The sequence below is a fragment of the Saccopteryx bilineata genome, chromosome 12, assembly GCF_036850765.1.
Source record: "Saccopteryx bilineata isolate mSacBil1 chromosome 12, mSacBil1_pri_phased_curated, whole genome shotgun sequence".
Lineage (NCBI taxonomy): Eukaryota > Metazoa > Chordata > Mammalia > Chiroptera > Emballonuridae > Saccopteryx > Saccopteryx bilineata.
This window is the reverse complement of record NC_089501.1, coordinates 43471541-43488169: the sequence shown is the minus strand read 5'-3', so window position 1 is coordinate 43488169 and position 16629 is coordinate 43471541. Positions and strand designations below refer to the sequence as shown.

The following is a 16629-nucleotide window of genomic DNA, read 5'->3' as shown; positions in this document are numbered from 1 at the left end:
ATTATTCATGAAAATCCATCACAGCTCGAATCAGTACTCAAACAGAGTGACTATTTTTATCTCGGGTTTTTAAAAATTTTTTATGCCAACAATCCCATTCTACATGAATTTTAATATCCCAGGTGGCCTCAACTCTTCCCTGGGAGGCAGATGGGGAGTACACAGAGAAGAGCAGCTCATTTCAGGGGGCGTGCACCATCCTAACGTCCTCGGCCCTGCACTGGCCTGATCAGCCGGCTGACCACGTGTCCTTGGACTAGTCCCTGTGGAGGAGAGACTTCTATGACGTGACCATGCGGGCCCCTCAGCTAGATCTGGGCCAAAACAGAGATTGCTTCTTATAAATCCCCTCAGAGACTGTCTGATCCACCGCTCACCTATGCCCCTGGCAGGCTGGTTCCTGGATTCCTGGAACAGGCTAACCCCAGCGAGCACGTAAGGCGTTTCCCTCTTATCTGGGCAGGCCACGCCCCGTGCCCCTATCCAGTCTGCTCTGTTCTCTATGACTCTTTAGCGCCTGCCACGCAGGGAGGAGGATATTAGTTCATCGTGCCAGGATGAGCCTGGTAAATTCCCGTAGTAAACTCTTGACGCAGTGATGGAATGGTCGGCCTGTTTCTTCGGTCTTGGGCCCTAGGGAATTTTCCCAACAGTCCCTTTAGACACATTGTCATCTGTAGGGAGGTGGGCTGCTGTGCTGTGTGGTGTGGGTTGATTGTGCTCTTTGTCTTATTCTGACCCCTGATGGGCATCCCCAAGTATAGGAAATATACAGAGTTTGGAGTCTGTTGCCTTTACCCGCTAAGCATGGCGGCAAGCCAGGCTGCAGAACGCTGTGGTCAGGAGGGCCTGGGTCCAGGCTCCCCGGCCACAGCGACAGAGAAGCAGCCACTCACCCTATGCAGGGCCGCAGCAAGGGGAGCCCAGGGTCATATTCCTGACAGCGGCAAGTGCCCTGTCCTTCAGCCACAAGGACTTGGTGACTTGCTAGGAACTCCTCCACGCCCATGTCCCTGTGCACCCTTATCTACACAGCCCTTTCTGGTCTCTCCCTCACCCTGGCCCTGACACCCTTCGCTCCTGCAGGTGGGGTTTCTCTTACTAATGGTGTGAACCCCAACCCCCCCACCCCCCCCCGTGGGAGCACCTGGGGTGGGCGGCCCTTCTCAGCGGGAGGCCGGAGTGGGAAGGGGGAACAGAAGCTTTCGCCCTGGGACTCTGCTGGTGCCACCGCAACTCTGAGTCTCTGTGTCCTTACCGACATTCAGCTCGTTTGCATGTGGTTGGTAAACTTTGATTCGGTGACTCATGCTGAGGCTCCGGCCTGAAGTCTCCCTCCCTCATTTGATTGCTTTCTTCCTTTCTTTTTTTTTTTTTTTTAAACCCAAAGCAAAAGTACCTTTGCAGCTGAACGTGACTCTGGCATCCAGGAAGTGGTGCTCTGGCATACAGTGTCTCCTAACGGCCGTGTGGCCCAGCCCGGCTGTGCACCCCGGGCTTCAGGGACACCTGGCCAGCTGGAAGGAGGGGACAGTGAGGCCGCCTGGAGCCCCGGAGTCCACCGTGAAGACCGAACAACACGCCCTGCTGGTGAGTGCCTGGCCCTGGCCGTCAGACTGTCACAGAGTGTGTGTGTTTGTGCAGGGAGGCACGGGTTAGAGAGCAGTTCCTGGATAAGGAGCTGTTTTCCCACACCTTCAATTATTGTAAGTGCTCAGATTGAAAAAAGAAATAGGTAAGCATGTTAAATTTCCTTTAGGTGAAATCCTTGCTCATTTAAGCAAAATTATCTTTAATTTCAAGCTGGCTTTTTGGGGGACAAAGATTCATCAGAGAAAATTCCTCAGTTTGAGTAGAAGCTTCTGCTGTAGTCTATGAAAGGACTTTAAGTTTGTGAAGTCAGAAGGAATAGGGTCTCAGGCATGTTTTACAGCTGTCTCCATGCTCCTGAAAGCACCTTTTAGACCAGATATTGGGGTGTGGGTGACCAGTCCTCTGGCAGACCAGGAACACGGGGCGGCAGCTCCAAACACCGGCTCTTCTAGGGGACAGTCTGTGGGCTTCAGGAAGGCCTCAGACGACACTGAAATAATCCGAACCTGATGGCAGTGGACACAATTTTGGCTAACTCTCTGCCACCATTAGAATCCTGAGCCGTGCCCTCCAAGATTAGAAACTCTTCTCCAGGGCTCAGTGATGCCAGAAGCCAGCTCAGGGGTGCCAACACCTGACGTGTGAATGGGTCGGGAATGGAATACAGTAGAAGGCTTTTTTTTTTTACAACTTTGCTTCAGAGTTGCCCTGGGCTACAGATACTGTAAGTGTCAGGCTATAAATACTCATGTGCACACCGGAAGTACAGAAGAGCAGGGAGAAGTTTCCAGTAGAAAACAAGTTCCAGGAGAAAACAAAAGGCCGGGCCAGTCCCCCAATGCTCTTCGCAGCATTCTTCACAACAGCCAAAAGGGGGCAGCACCCCGAGTGCCCATCTCCGTCGTTGGATGAGTGGATAAACAAAACGTGGTACAGACATAATGGAATATTGTTCAACCTTCAAGTGGTAGGAAACTCTGACACCTGCTACCACCTGGGTGGGTGTGAAAGACACTGTGCGAAGTGAAATAAGCCAGTCACGGAAGGACCGAGGGTAGAATGTCGGTGTCCAGGGGAGGGAGAGGGGATAGGGAGCCAGTGTTTAACTGGTACGTTTCCACGGGGGGAAATGGGAAAGTCTGGGTCTGGATGTAGCGATGATTGCTTAATGCCACTAAATTGCACTCTTAAAAATAGTTAAAATGGTAAATTTTATGTAATATATGTTTTACCACAATTAAAATAAATAAATAAATAAGTACCAGGCGTGAGCGGAAGCCTTTGCATCTCTGTAACTTCCCCAAAATCTAACTGTCCCCAGCGAGGGGCTCTCACGCTGAGCTGAGCCAGGAAACTTCTGCCTGGGCTCCATTTAGAAAACTTTCTCCCCATTACGGTGGGTGACCTCGGGCAGCCAGGTGTGGTGGATTTTTCTGGAGCTGGCAGAGGTAACCAGGGATGGACTTGGGGGTCCAGGGCACTCATTCTGGGGCTGATGTGTGGGTTCACCCTGCTCTGTGGTCCTGAGCAGCCCTGGGTAGCACCCCCTCACCTGGGCGATGGTGGGAATCACTGCTCTTGGGAGTCTGGTCGCTCCCACTTGTTAGCTGTGGGATCCTGAGTAAGTCAGCAAAATCTCTCTATTTCTCGCTTTGCTCACCTGCAACGTGCTAACGAGCAGCCCTTTCTACCTCGCAAAGGTAGTATGCAAGGAAGCGCCCTTTGACTGTGAAACTCTGTGCATATGTGAGCTGCCGGTTCTGTACAGGTCCCATGCTCTCCCATTTCCCTTCTTCAGCCTCCCTTTTATTCTTCTCCTCAGGGGCTCTTCCAGCCAGTCCCAGTTTACAGGCTGTTGGGCCAACTCGTTGATTCTTGAAGGAACAGATCTGATCTGATTCCCATTGTTTTACTTGCGCGGATCCACTTTGTCCCCTCCCTTCCCATCCCATCTTTCCAGGCTATTTTGTTAGCTCACTTCTAACGTTGGCTTCAACCTGAACACACCAGGGGGTCGCCTGGACTGCTCACTGCTAACCGCGTAGGAAAGTGTCCCCGCGGAAGAACTTGTGCGGAGCCTTTGAAGATGTTCGGTGTTACTAACCCATCTGGGCAGTTTGAGGCGACCAGTCAAGATTAGGGAAGAAAAGTAAAATGAACTTGTTCATACTTTCAGCTCTTAAAAATAGAAAGGAAAGAAGCTGTTGGCAGGGTCACAGCTCAGAGACCCGCCGAGTCCAAAGGAGAGGGTTGTGAACTGGGGGCCCGGGGAACCTCCAGAGGACAGCCCCCCACCCCAGTTTTCTTCCTTATGTCGAAGAACTCTTAAAAGGAAATGAAATTGGTTGTAACATTTCCTCTGAAGTGGGTGGATTTTTCAGTTAATGAAGTCTCTTCAGCAAAGCAGCTCGCTGGAACTTGAGGGCTCCGTGGAGAGCCGCGGGAGACAGGGCCACACGTGGCCGCTCCCTCTCCACCCTGTCTGAAAGCCTGAAGGTGTGAAACGTCCATGTTTCTGTCGCACCGGAGTGCAAAGCTGCCAAACGAACACGGACTCTCCTCGGAGCTGTTGCTTTGGGACCGCAGAGAAAGTCACCTGACCCCGTCCTAGTTTGGTTTTCCACTTCTGCAGAAACAAGATGTTGCCTCCACCCGGAACGGCGCGGAGAGCGGCGCACTGTGCTGGGCAGCTGCTGCTCGCCCTCTGCCTTGTACTAGCTTTATAACCTCCCCCTGCACCAGCCCCGGCCTCGGCTCCTTCACCTACGCGAGGGGAATGCTTTGATCTCCGGTGTCTACCCACCAGAGAGAACGGAAAGTTCAAGTAAGAGTCTCTCCATGACAGCGACGTGGAAACAGTGAGGGGCTCTATGTGAAAGGGACTTTTATGTTCGTGTTGCCTGTTTGTCTTTCTTGCTCCTTCTGACTTTGGTGCCTTCCCTCTTTTCTTTCTCTCCTCCTCTCTCTCTGCCCTTCTTTCTTTTTCTCCCAAACCACAGTAAGGGCCATAGGGCACGCGTGCATACATTCTCGTTCTCATTCTCGCAGGGAGGGCTGGAGTGGGACTGCCGCTGGGGCTGTTGAGATTGGGACGGTTCTCCGAGAGTGTGACAGTGGGGGGTCGGCCTGGTGGAGGAGGGGGGGGGGCTCCAGGCAGGGGAGCCTGCGAGGCCACTGATCTTTCAGCGTCCTGGTGTGAGGCTGGGCTGCCAGGCTCTGTGAATGTCCTCTTCCTCTGTGGGGATGGGACCACAGCTGGACGCCAGACCGAGGGAACAGCCGTCCTAAGAGGGGACTGGTTACTAGTCCAGAGGAGAGGAGAGGCTGGACTACAGATGTGTGATCAGTGGAATTGGAACGTGGGTTGGACCTGATGATAAAGGGCTGTACCCTCATTCTGTAGAATTTTGACAGTGGACTAAATTGACTGAAGTTGGCCCTGGCTGGTTGGCTCAGTGGTAGAGCGTTAGCCTGACGTGCAGGAGTCCCGGGTTCGATTCCCGGCCAGGGCACACAGGAGAAGCACCCATCTGCTTCTCCACCCCTCCCCCTCTCCTTCCTCTCTGTCTCTCTCTTCTCCTCCCGCAGCCGAGGCTCCATTGGAGCAAAGATGGCCTGGGTGCTGGGGATGGCTCCATGGCCTCTGCCCCAGGCGCTAGAGTGGCTCTGGTCGCAACAGAGCAATGCCCCAGATGGGCAGAGCATCGCCCCCTGGTGGGCATGCTGGATGGATCTGGGTCGGGCGCATGCGGGAGTCTGTCTGACTGCCTCCCCGTTTCCAACTTCAGAAAAAAAAATTAACTGAAGTTGTGGGTGACAGTTTGGTGAGAAGACCCTCCAGGAGCTCCTGTGGAGATGACACGGCCCTGCTCTGACGGGCCATGTTCTTCCTTTGTTGTCCAGGTCTGTGAGGGTTTTTCTGGTCTCTCCTTTCCCCTCCAAGAAAGATAAATTTATTCCTCACCTGTGTTTTGAAAACACATTTTTCCAATCAAAACTATTGTGCTGGCCCTGGCTGGTTGGCTCAATGATAGAGCATCCGCCTGGCGTGCGGGAGTCCGGGGTTCAATTCCCTGCCAGGGCACACAGGAGAAGCGCCATCTGCTTCTCCACCCCTCCCCCTCTCCTTCCTCTCTGTCTCTCTCTTCCTCTCCCGCAGCCAAGGCTCCATTGGAGCAAAGTTAGCCCGGTCACTGAGGATGGCTCTGTGACCTCTGCCTCAGGCGCTAGAATGGATCTGATAGTGGCAGAGCGACGCCCCTGGTGGGCAGAGCATTGCCCCCTGGTGGGCATGCCGGGTGGATCCTGGTCGGGTGCATGAGGGAGTCTGTCTGACTGCCTCCCTGTTTCCAAATTCAGAAAAACAAAACAAAAACAAAAAAACCCAACTATTGTGCTTATCATCATGATTTATGGCTTATTGTTGACTTTTTTGGGGGGTCTATTTTTCCAAATAGGTTGTGAATGAACTGAAATTAGACTGTGCATTATTTTGTTTTTATAAAACTGGGTTCCAGCACAGAGCTGGGTGCCTAGTAGGTGGTCAGTGTTTGTTACATGGATGGATGGATGGATGGATGGATGGATGGACAAATGGATGGATGGATGGAAGATGGATGGATGGATAAATAGGTGGATGAGTGAGTGGATGGATGGATGGATAGATGGATAGGTGAATGAGTGAGTGGATGGATGGATGGTGACTGAATGAACTAGGGTGTGGTGCTGTGAGTGTAAAGGAGAGGATGGTTATGGAAAATACCCAGGAAGTAGAATTAATGGCCAGTTGGAGGTAGAAGTGAGAGAGAGGGAAGAGTCAAATGTGACTGAGATTTTTTCTTTGGGCCTCTGGGAGATTCCATTCAATGAGATTCAGAACCCAAGAAAAAATTATGAGGAGAAAAGATAATTTCAGCTTAGGACATTTATTAAAGAAAAGGCTATTCAACTCTTCAGATAGACTAGGCATTATGCCAGGCATTGGTGATTCTGAGACAAATAGGTCAGAATGAAGTTCACAGATGCCTGAGAAATAGATAAATGACAATACAATGTGTGAACAAAGTGCATAGTGGGTGGGATGAGCAAGCCACTCATTCTGTCTGGGGAGTTAAGGATGACTGCTTTGAATTGCATTTGAGCTGAATTTCAAAGTTTGCCAAACCAAAGACCATTCCAGATAGAGAGGAAAGCATATACACAGAAGCACACTGATGAGAATGCTCTGGAATACTTAGGGAGCCCAGACAGATTCAGTGTGACTCTAGAGAAAGAGTCAGGTGGGCCAGTGGTGGGTGGCGAGGTGGACAGGGATCACTGCTGCATTGTGACAGCTCCACAGCCTGCTCAGGAATTTGGTACCTTCCAGGGTCAGAGGATATTTCTAAGCAGGAGGTGACATGGTCAGACTTGTTCTAGAAATGCAATGCAGGCTATAAACGGGGTCTGGGCCAGGTGGGATTGAGGAAGCAGACCCCCTTGGAGGTGGTTAAAAAGGGCTGGGTATGAGAAGGGGAGGGGGAATGAAGCTTGGGTGGGGTGGGTACACAGTACGAGATGGGTGTGAGAGGGGCCAGACTAAGGGAGGGAGAGACCCGAGCCTCTATCCAGCAGCCCTGGGTGACAGGCGTATAGCCCACCTGCATGGACCCATCTATAGAGAATAGTTATTGGAAAACTTAGGATTTAAGAAGAACATTTTTAGTTTTTGAACCCCCTTTCACATTTAAGAACTATTAAGGACCTCAAAGATCTTTTGTTTTTTGTGGGTTCTTTCTATATATCTATTTATCTATCTATCTATATCTATCTATCTATCTATCTATCTATCTATCTATCTATCTATCTATCTTAAAAATGTTCATGCCTGGCCTGTGGTGGCACAGTGGATAAAGTGTCAACCTGGAGCTCTGAGGTCGCCAATTTGAAATCCTGGGCTTGCCTGGTCAAGGCACATATGAGAAGCAACTACTACAAGTTGATGCTTCCAGCTCTTCCCCCCTCTTTCTCTCTCTCTCTCTCTTTCTGTAAAAAAATCAATAAATAAAATCTTTTCAAAATATTCATTTATCATATTTTAAAATAATAAACCAATTGTATTAATATAAATGACATATTTTTATGAAAAATAAATCTATTTTCCAAAACAAAATATTAAGAAAACTGGCACCGATTTACGTCTTTTCAAATCTCTTTACTATCTGGCCTAACAGAAGACAGCTGGAATCTCACATCTGCTTCTGCATTCAAACTGTTGCGATATCACAAAACATGTAGCCTCTGAAATACTTTCTGGTTCACTCATGAGCGAATGAGAGTGGGAAAAGAGCAAATTATGCCTTAGCATTATTATGAAGACAGTTTTTACTTTGCAGACTCCCCAGAAGGGATTTAGGTCCATCAGGTTTTCCTGGACCATGCTTTTTTTTTTTTTTTGTATTTTTCTGAAGCTGGAAACGGGGAGAGACAGTCAGACAGACTCCCGCATGCGCCTGACCCGGATCCACCCGGCACGCCCACCAGGGGGCGATGCTCTGCCCACCAGAGGGCGATGCTCTGCCCCTCTGGGGCGTCACTCTGTTGCGACCAGAGCCACTCTAGCGCCTGGGGCAGAGGCCAAGGAGCCATCCCCAGTGCCCGGGCCATCTATGCTCCAGTGGAGCCTCGCTGCGGGAGGGGAAGAGAGAGACAGAGAGGAAGGAGAGGGGGAGGGGTGGAGAAGCAGATGGGCGCTTCTCCTGTGTGCCCTGGCCGGGAATCAAACCCGGGACTTCTGCACGCCAGGCCGACGTTCTACCACTGAGCCAACTGGCCAGGGCCCTGGACCATGCTTTGAGAACCATTGAAGTAGACTCGGCAAATGTTTGCTGACTGACAGTGTTCTGAGACCCCACGTCACTTTATTTTAATCATGTGCATAGCTCTCGTTTCAGAGATTTAGAACTGTGTGTGCCTGGTGCTGAACCAGGGCTGAGCCGTAGGAGCAGTCCTGGGCTCACCCACAGGGCAGTCCGAGCAGGACCCCATTGTGGAACAAGTGTGTGGAAGCTAGGGAAAGAGCTGGAAAGATTTAGGAGGAGACTCAGGCCAAGTTGCACAACCCAAGGGAGAAGAGAATTTCAAGAAGGAGGCTGTCCAAAATAGTTTTATTCAAAATAACAAGTTAGGGAGTGGTCCATGGTGTCGAATGCAGCGGAGAGGTTGGAGAGGTGAGGAATGTGAAGCTGCTGTTGGAGTTGGCTGTTAGGAAGTCACTGTGGCCTTGGGGGTGGGCAGTTTGGTGTCTCAGCAGTCAGTGGGCCAGGCAGACTGTGTGTGTGTGTGTGTGTGTGGGGGGGTGACAGAAGAGGGCAGAGGGCCTTTCTGTCCAGGAGGTTGACTAAGAAATGCCCTTCACCTGCCAGAGGGTGCCATTGTTGGTTCCAGCACTACAGGGAGTGGCCCGGCGTGAGAACGAGAGGCTGAGTTGGGAACCTAGAGGGAGATGTGAGTTCTGCAGGGGACTCTAGTGGGAGGTCAGGAACCAGGTCAGGACCCAGCCTGATGGGCACAGATGTTCCATGGAGCATGGTGTGTAACAGGGGAAAATGCAAGACAATCTAAGTGTTCATCATTTGGCGTATGGTTAAACATCATCTATCTATACACCCATCCATCCATACATATATCTATACATACATACATACATACATCCAGCAAATATATATTGAGGCTCAGCAGTGCCAGCCCTCTGTTCTAAATGCTGGAGCCACAGGGCCAGGAGAACAGATAACCAGATACAGAAAGATTTTCAAAATTGACCTTTTTTTTTAAAGCTTAGTTTTTTTTTTTAATTTATTCATTTTAGAGAGGAGAGGGAGAGAGAGGAGACAGAGAGAGAGAAGGGGGGAGTTGATGCTTCCAGGTCCTCCCCCCCTGTCTCTCTCTCCTCTCTCTCTTTCTCTCCCTCTCTCTCCTCTCTAAAATGAATAAATAAAAAAAAAAGAAAGAAAAGCAAGTTGTTGAACAGTACATATAGCATGACACTATATATGTAAAAACAATCCCCCTAAAACAAAATATGTGTGTGTGTTAGGTGTGCAAGGCCATGCACGGAGACAATGCAGGGAGGGTGCCAGCAAGTACTCAGCCGGGCGGCGGATGGGCTCTGGGGTGTGTCTGAAGAGACAGGGCATCCTTTCATTCTTAAACTTCTGCGGTGTTTCAAGTTTTCACAGTAAATTTATTTCCAGGATTATCTCTGTCTTTTAAAACGGTTCTTTGAAAGATGCAGGTCTTTGTGAGTAGGTGAGAGGGGGAGCCAGTCTGCCCAAAGTGTTCCTGTTGGTTTAACTTTCTTTTTGTAAAGGTGGCTACAGCCCCACCCCCCACACAGGGGCTTAGGCCAGGCGGTGATGCCTGGGTGGGAGGAATCACAGTGGGTTAGGACCTTTTATTTTAGAGATTCAGTATGGTCTGAATCAATTGCTGGGGAAGCTGACCTAGTACACAGAGCTGAATTTGGGTGCATTTGCTGGGAATAGAATTTACCAGGGGGCATGTTCCCTGTTTAAGCTGTGTTAGTTTACCAGGGTCGCCATAACAAAATACTGCAGCTATATATGTGTGTGTGCGCGCGCATGAGTGTATAAATAATGTATGCTCTTATATAATGATATTTTATTTATTAGTATTATTGTATCACGGTTCTGGAGGCTGAGTCTGAGACCTCTCTCCATAGCTTCTAGGTGGCTGCCTCCTCCTTGTGTCTTCGCCTGGTCTCCCCTCTTTACTTGTGTTCAGACCTTTTCTTATAAGGACACCAGTCATATTGGTTCAGAGCCCACCCTAATTACCTCTTTAAAGACCCCATCTCCAAATATACTGGTAATCACATTCTCAGGTATTGAGGGTTAGGGCTTCAAATCATGAATCGGGGTGACACTATTCACCTCTAACATTTCTTTGGCTTGTGTACAAATGGCCCAAGTCCTGGCTGGCCCTCAGCAGCCCTTGCTGCCTCTGGCCGGTGACCCCTGGGGGGCGCTGTGTGGGGTGAAGGCCTCCGGAGAGCACTAGTAAAAGCCCCATGATTGCATCTGTGGCTCCTTGACCACACTGAGCAACTGAAAATCCCCAAGGGGACCCACGTCCTCAACGTGATTTCCTGACAGATAAGGCGAGTAGGGAGCATCGATCATTTGCCCTCAGTAACCCGACAGCCAGGCTGCCCAGAAAACACCTGACGGATGTTTTTTCTCTGTAGCTCATGCTGGAGAGAGCCGGGGACGGGACCCTTGCCACCAGGGACCAGGCTGGCGCAGCATGGAGCCTGCAAGCAAGATGGAGTTTTTCCGGAAGCTAGGCTATGATCAAGAGGACGTGGTCAGGGTCCTGGGCAAACTGGGCGAGGGCGCCCTGGTCAACGACGTGCTGCAGGAGCTCATCCAGACTGGCAGCCGCCCCATGGCGCGCCAGGGCAGTGCCGCACCCCTGCTCGTTCCCAGGGGTGCCTGCGGGACCCCGGACGCTGCCCAGCGCGAGCTGGGGGCTGACCCCAAGGAGGACTGCGGAGACCCAGCCAGTTCCTTGCGACCCATCGTGATCGACGGCAGCAACGTAGCAATGAGGTAGCTTTCCTCCCGTTGTAGTGGAGGGGTGGGAGAACTGTCCCTGTTCTCAGTGGTTGGGTCCAAACAGCTCAGGGGCCAGTTGGATGGGGGCTCTGAATCCCTGTTCCATCTCTCAGTAGCTGTGTGGCCTTAAGTAAGTCACTTAACCTCTCTGAGCCTCACTTTTTCCATCTGTATGGAAACCTCTATATGTTGGTATAAAACCTCCCTCAATGGGAGCTGCACAAAATGCCTAGTACAGTACCTGACACACAGCAAGTGTTCAATGAGTGGTAGCTATCATCATATTAACTGAGAGGGACCCCCTTCTGAGGAAGGCAGCGGCTAGTTGGGGAGGAGGCGTTTCTCGTCTGAAGCCTGTCCCTAACCCCCGTGTGATTCCGGTAAGCTGTGTGTCTCAAGTTTCCTCTTCGGTGACACAGGCCAATAGATATCACTTCTGCTTCCATCGAGGGTATGAGAATCAGATGGGAAATGCACTTGGACTTCATTGGAAGCCCTGTGCTGGGGTCATGGGGTTTGTGTGTGGGGGTGTGGTTCCCTAGCTGGGTTTGGGAGGTGCGCTCGTGGCCCCCAGGCTGCAGACATGGTTGTGAACATCTGCGTAGTGGCATCTGCGTGTGTCTCAGTGATGAGGGTCATGCCCCGCCTCGCTGTCTTTCCTGGGGACGCCAAGTTCAGCTGGGAGAGACTCTGGGCAGCCTCCCCCACACGCGTGGCCGGGCAGGGAGGAGGCCTTGCCTGGAGGAGTGCATTATTCTCCTGCTTGGCCCAGTGACAGCGGAGCAAAGGGCAGAGCCATAGGAAACCAGTCATCACAGCTGCAAAGAGATATGCTTCCCTTTTCAAAAGCTGAGCTACGGGTGGGAATCGAAAAAAAACTGTGTTATTGGCAGCACCGAGGGTGTCAACAGGACACCCTCCAGCTGACAGGGTGAGTGGTTTTCCCTGGGGACTTGGTCTCACTTAGAATTTGGCGTGGCAGGACCCAAGTTGGGAATGGTTCAACCCAAGATAGCCGAGCCCCTGGGGCTGCTCCTACGTGCTCCACCCGGTGTGTGTGGAGTCAGATCTGAGCGGGTGGGCTTGCTAGGATTGATTAGATCCGAGAGTAATGGAACCCTTCCTTCTCCAGGGCTTAGCAGCTGGTCTTCAGGAGTCTCTAGAACATTCTCCCACAGACTCTCAGTGAGCCTGTGAAATCCTGTTTAATTCAAGATCTCTGGGGGGAGTTGAGGGGTTTTAAAGAATCCGGTAGATTCTGAGGATCCTAGAAAGAAAGTCTACGGAGGTGTGGAGGGGCCTCTGGCCTCTGACCTGGCACCGCTCCCTCTGGGCACCATTAGAAGCATAAGAGGCTACTGCTTACATCGGAGACCTTTCCGGGTGGAAGATCTTTATGAGCTCTGTGATTCCAGACCAAAGGAGCAAGATGGCTGCAGGATAAAAAGATGACTCAGGTGCCACAGGGAAATGGAGGCTTTCTCTCTTTGGGGACCAGACAATTTTTAGGAATTGTTATGATAGGGTGGTGGTGGAGGGCTTTCTTTTGATGAAGGGCTCTGTTGCTGCTTGGAATTTAAATTGAAAGCACATCCTCTATTTATGTAACCATGATCTGTCCTGGGCGCATCCATTTAGTCCACGCTCACTTCCCACAGTTGTGCTTCGTTTAATCCCTTCAAACTCAACCTGTGTGAGTTACCGGTGAAAACTGTCACTCAGGTGATTACTAAGAATGTGTCAGAACACGAATGCTTCCACACACTTGCTGCCTGAAAGTCACCTCGGTTAACCAGAACACATGCGTTTGTGTGTTCCCAGCGTGTGTACACACATGGATGCACACGCACAGGTCTACACATGTATGTACATTTGCTACCCCCTGCACCCACCAGTTAGGAAAGAAAGAGGAGTTGCACACCTGCCACCTGGCAGGGGGACTTGATTTGGTCTAAGGCAGGGCTGGGGAACGCTGGGGTCTGAGGTGCAACTCCATCTCCTGCAATAACGGCCACTGTGTCCTCCAGCCGGGGTGGTGGCAGGATGAAGCCCCCGGGCCCTGGCAGACCCTCACGTGTGAAGAACAGATCCAGGTGTGGACCTGCCCTTCAGAGGAAATGAATGGCTGAAACCCAGCGTGGTATCTAGTTATTATCTGCTGACCTGAAAACTCAGTAAACCTCAGAAACCTGGTTTCTGAATATTCTCCTTGCTGAAGTTTTATAGTATTGCAGACCTTGCCATTCCAGTTCTTTGTTTTGTTTTTTTTAGGTACCTAAATAGAAATCTTTATTTAGCCTGACCTGGGGTGTTGCAGCAGACAAAGCTTTGACCTAGAATGCTGAGGTCGCTGGTTCAAAACACTAGGCTTGCCTGGTCAGGGCACATATGACAAGCAATCGATGAACAACTAAAATGAAGCAACTATGAGTTGATACTTCTTGCTTTCCTGTTTCTCTCTCTGTAAAATCAATAAGTAAAGTCTTTAAAAAAATCTTTATTAAAATTCCTTTTTAAATTTTTTGTGTGTGTGTGTGTGACAGAAACAGGGAGAGAGACAGAGAGAGGGACAGACAGGGACAGACATGAGAAGCATCAATTCTTTGTTGTGGCACCTTAGTTATTCATTGATTGCTTTCTCATATGTGCCTTGACCAGGGGGCTACAGCAGACCAAGTGACCCCTTGCTCAAGCCAGAGACCTTGGGTTCAAGCTGGTGAGCCTTGCTCAAACCTGTTGAGCTCATGCTCAAGCTGGCAACCTCGGGGTTTTGAACCTGGGTCCTCTGTGTCCCAGTTCGATGCTCTATCCACTGCGCCACTACCTGATCAGGCTAATTTTTCATTTACAGTTGATATACAGTATTATGTTAGTTTAGTTGTACAACCTAGGGATTAGACATTATATCACTTACTAAGTGATCACCCTGATAAATCTAGTGCCCAAAATTATTACTGTTACTGACTATATTTTGCAGATGAAACCGCTTCACATGCTGTCTGGTCCCAAAGGATGAGTGGGAAGGAGATGGGAACATACGTCCTTTCTGCCCTGAGCAGAGGACAAGTGTGTCTTCTGTTGGCAGTAGCAACCCCTGGGGTCTTATTGCCAACCTGCCACTGTGTCTCTGTCCCCTGGAGCCTGGGGCGGCTTCTGCCTGTGCTCACAGAGAACAACAGTTGGACTTTGCAGCAACAAGTTTTTTCTCATTGTCTTTGGGAAGTTGTGTGTTCAGTGGCTCCTTAAAGACTGAAATCTGCATTAGTTTTCTATGGCAACTTTAACAAATCATCACAAACGTGGTAATTTGCATAGTTCTGGAGGTCAGAGGTCCAGTATAGGTCTCCTTGGGCTGAAATCAGAGCTGTTTTCCTCTGGAAGCTCCAGGGGATGTTTTCTTGCCTTTCCCAGCTTCTAGAGGCCGCCTGCATTCCTGGGCTCACGGCCCCTTTTCTTTCAAAGCCAGCAGTGTCCTGAAATGATACACAGACTGTGGCACGGGCATTCATATGTGTATTTTGGGGGGGAAAAGACCCACAGCTTTCTGTAGGTACTCACAGGGTCTGCGATCTCCCAGGTGGGAAAAACCACTGACATAGAATGAGAAATTATAAATAAATGTCATGCTTTATGGGAGGCACTAAGCCACGGGTCCTCCATCGGCACAGAGAACGGACATCTGACCCTCTCAGCTGAGTGAGGGAGAGCACAGGAAGGGACCAGACGGCCTTGGCCAAGGTCAACACCGGCTCCAGCAGATCCTGGCTTCCAGCCCTCTGCTCCAACCATCCCGCCCTGTGCTGAAGTTCTCGTGGGCTTCTCTCCCCAGAGCTTCAGAGTGTGTAGCGCAAGGCTGATTGTAGCGGCTGACCCCAGGAGGCCCGGGTGACTGCTCTCTGGAGCTCGGAGTTCTGAAGCTGGGTTACTGGTGAAGCACTTTTTAGAAGAAGCGGACGTGTATTTGTTCGGAGCACCCAAGAGTTGGCCTGTTTTATGAAACACTTACTGTCCTCAAGTAATTTAAATAGAACCATGCCACCAAACTAAAAACCTTCCATCTCAGTTGTAACAACAAAGGGAAGTCCATTTGATTCTTATAAGCTAGACTGATGGCTTCATTGATCATACGTGACAGGTCAACTTCAATGAGGATTCCAAGTTGCAGTATTAGGAGTCCATGAGCTGGGGACCCGTGAAGCCAAATCTTATGCTTGCCCTATAGTTTTGATTGATCTTTTATTGTATTTCACATAGAAAACCAGGAGGTCAGAGGCAGGGGATGCAGCACGGGGCTCAGAGTGTAGAGATCTGAGTTCTGAGCCCTCGCCTGGGACTGCTCAACGCAACTCTGTGTTGACAGAAAGCACTACACCTTCCTGTCGGTGGTGGCCACCTAGCACCTGGAATGTGGCTGGTGTGACCAAAGAGCTGAATTTTAATTTATTTTTAAATTGATTTGAATTTAAGTGCAAACAGCCTTATGTGATGAATACCTACTGTGCAGCTCTAGCTTTCCCGCTTACCAGCTACATGACCGTGGTGTGAATCACCTTTTCTGAGCCCTATTTATACAATTAAGAGGTTAGACTAAATCAGGGGTCCCCAAACTACGGCCCGCAGGCCGCATGCGGCCCCCTGAGGCCATTTATCTGGCCCCCGCCGCACTTCTGGAAGGGGCACCTCTTTCATTGGTGGTCAGTGAGAGGAGCATAGTTCCCATTGAAATACTGGTCAGTTTGTTGATTTAAATTTACTTGTTCTTTATTTTAAATATTGTATTTATTTCAGTTTTGTCTTTTTACTTTAAAATAAGATATGTGCAGTGTGCATAGGGATTTGTTCATAGTTTTTTTTTTATAGTCCGGCCCTCCAACGGTCTGAGGCACAGTGAACTGGCCCCCTGTGAAAAAAGTTTGGGGACCCCTGGACTAAATAATAATAATCTTAAATGGTTTCTCATCTTTAACATTCTAGTTTTCAAGGGGATTATTTTATGCATGGCTTGAGAGAAATGAATGTACATTTCTTATAAAGGAGTTTTTCTGCTTCGGTAGAGGCTCAGCAAGAGTAAGTAACTTGCCCAAGGTCACAGAGCACTAAGTGCCAGGCTCTGGGTTCCATGCTCTTCCCAAGCTCTGCATTTCCACCAGCGCCGTGTGCCTCTGGCTTTCCCCGTGTCCAGTCTTGGAAAGGGCCTCGTGGTGGGAGACCCTGACCCCCCAGGCTTATTTCTGGGGGCCAGAGCCTGCCTGAGGTGAGTCCCGGACCTAGGATTGCCCGCTGCAAACAGGATGTGCTGAGCCTCCACCCTCACTAGGGGCCCAGGTGCTTTCTGCAGGACTGGTGCCCAGGATGCCTCTGCTGCTGCTGCCATCGTTCTGGGGACCCTCAGGGGCATTGAATGGGGGCTCCGATCAACTGG

At 50.2% G+C, this 16629-nt stretch overlaps 1 protein-coding gene and 1 non-coding gene across 4 annotated transcripts in view; both read left to right on the top strand.

Moving 5' to 3' along the window:
- Window positions 1-1081: 1081 nt before the first annotated feature.
- The window catches only part of ZC3H12D (zinc finger CCCH-type containing 12D), a 34010-nt gene continuing 18462 nt past the window's right edge, over window positions 1082-16629 (top strand). The window contains exons 1-3 of one of the 3 annotated variants that reach the window (XM_066248401.1): window positions 1082-1107; window positions 1391-1590; window positions 10838-11201. In XM_066248401.1, the coding sequence (XP_066104498.1) occupies window positions 10897-11201 (305 nt within the window). In that variant the 5' untranslated portion in view covers window positions 1082-1107; window positions 1391-1590; window positions 10838-10896. Of the gene's footprint in view, window positions 1108-1390; window positions 1591-4272; window positions 4418-10837; window positions 11202-12026; window positions 12139-16629 lie in introns of those variants that run through there. The other 2 variants (XM_066248402.1, XM_066248403.1) reach the window with 2 other exon arrangements.
- Window positions 5030-5105, top strand: TRNAV-GAC (transfer RNA valine (anticodon GAC)). The gene has a single exon. It is a non-coding gene; the product is annotated as a tRNA-Val (tRNA).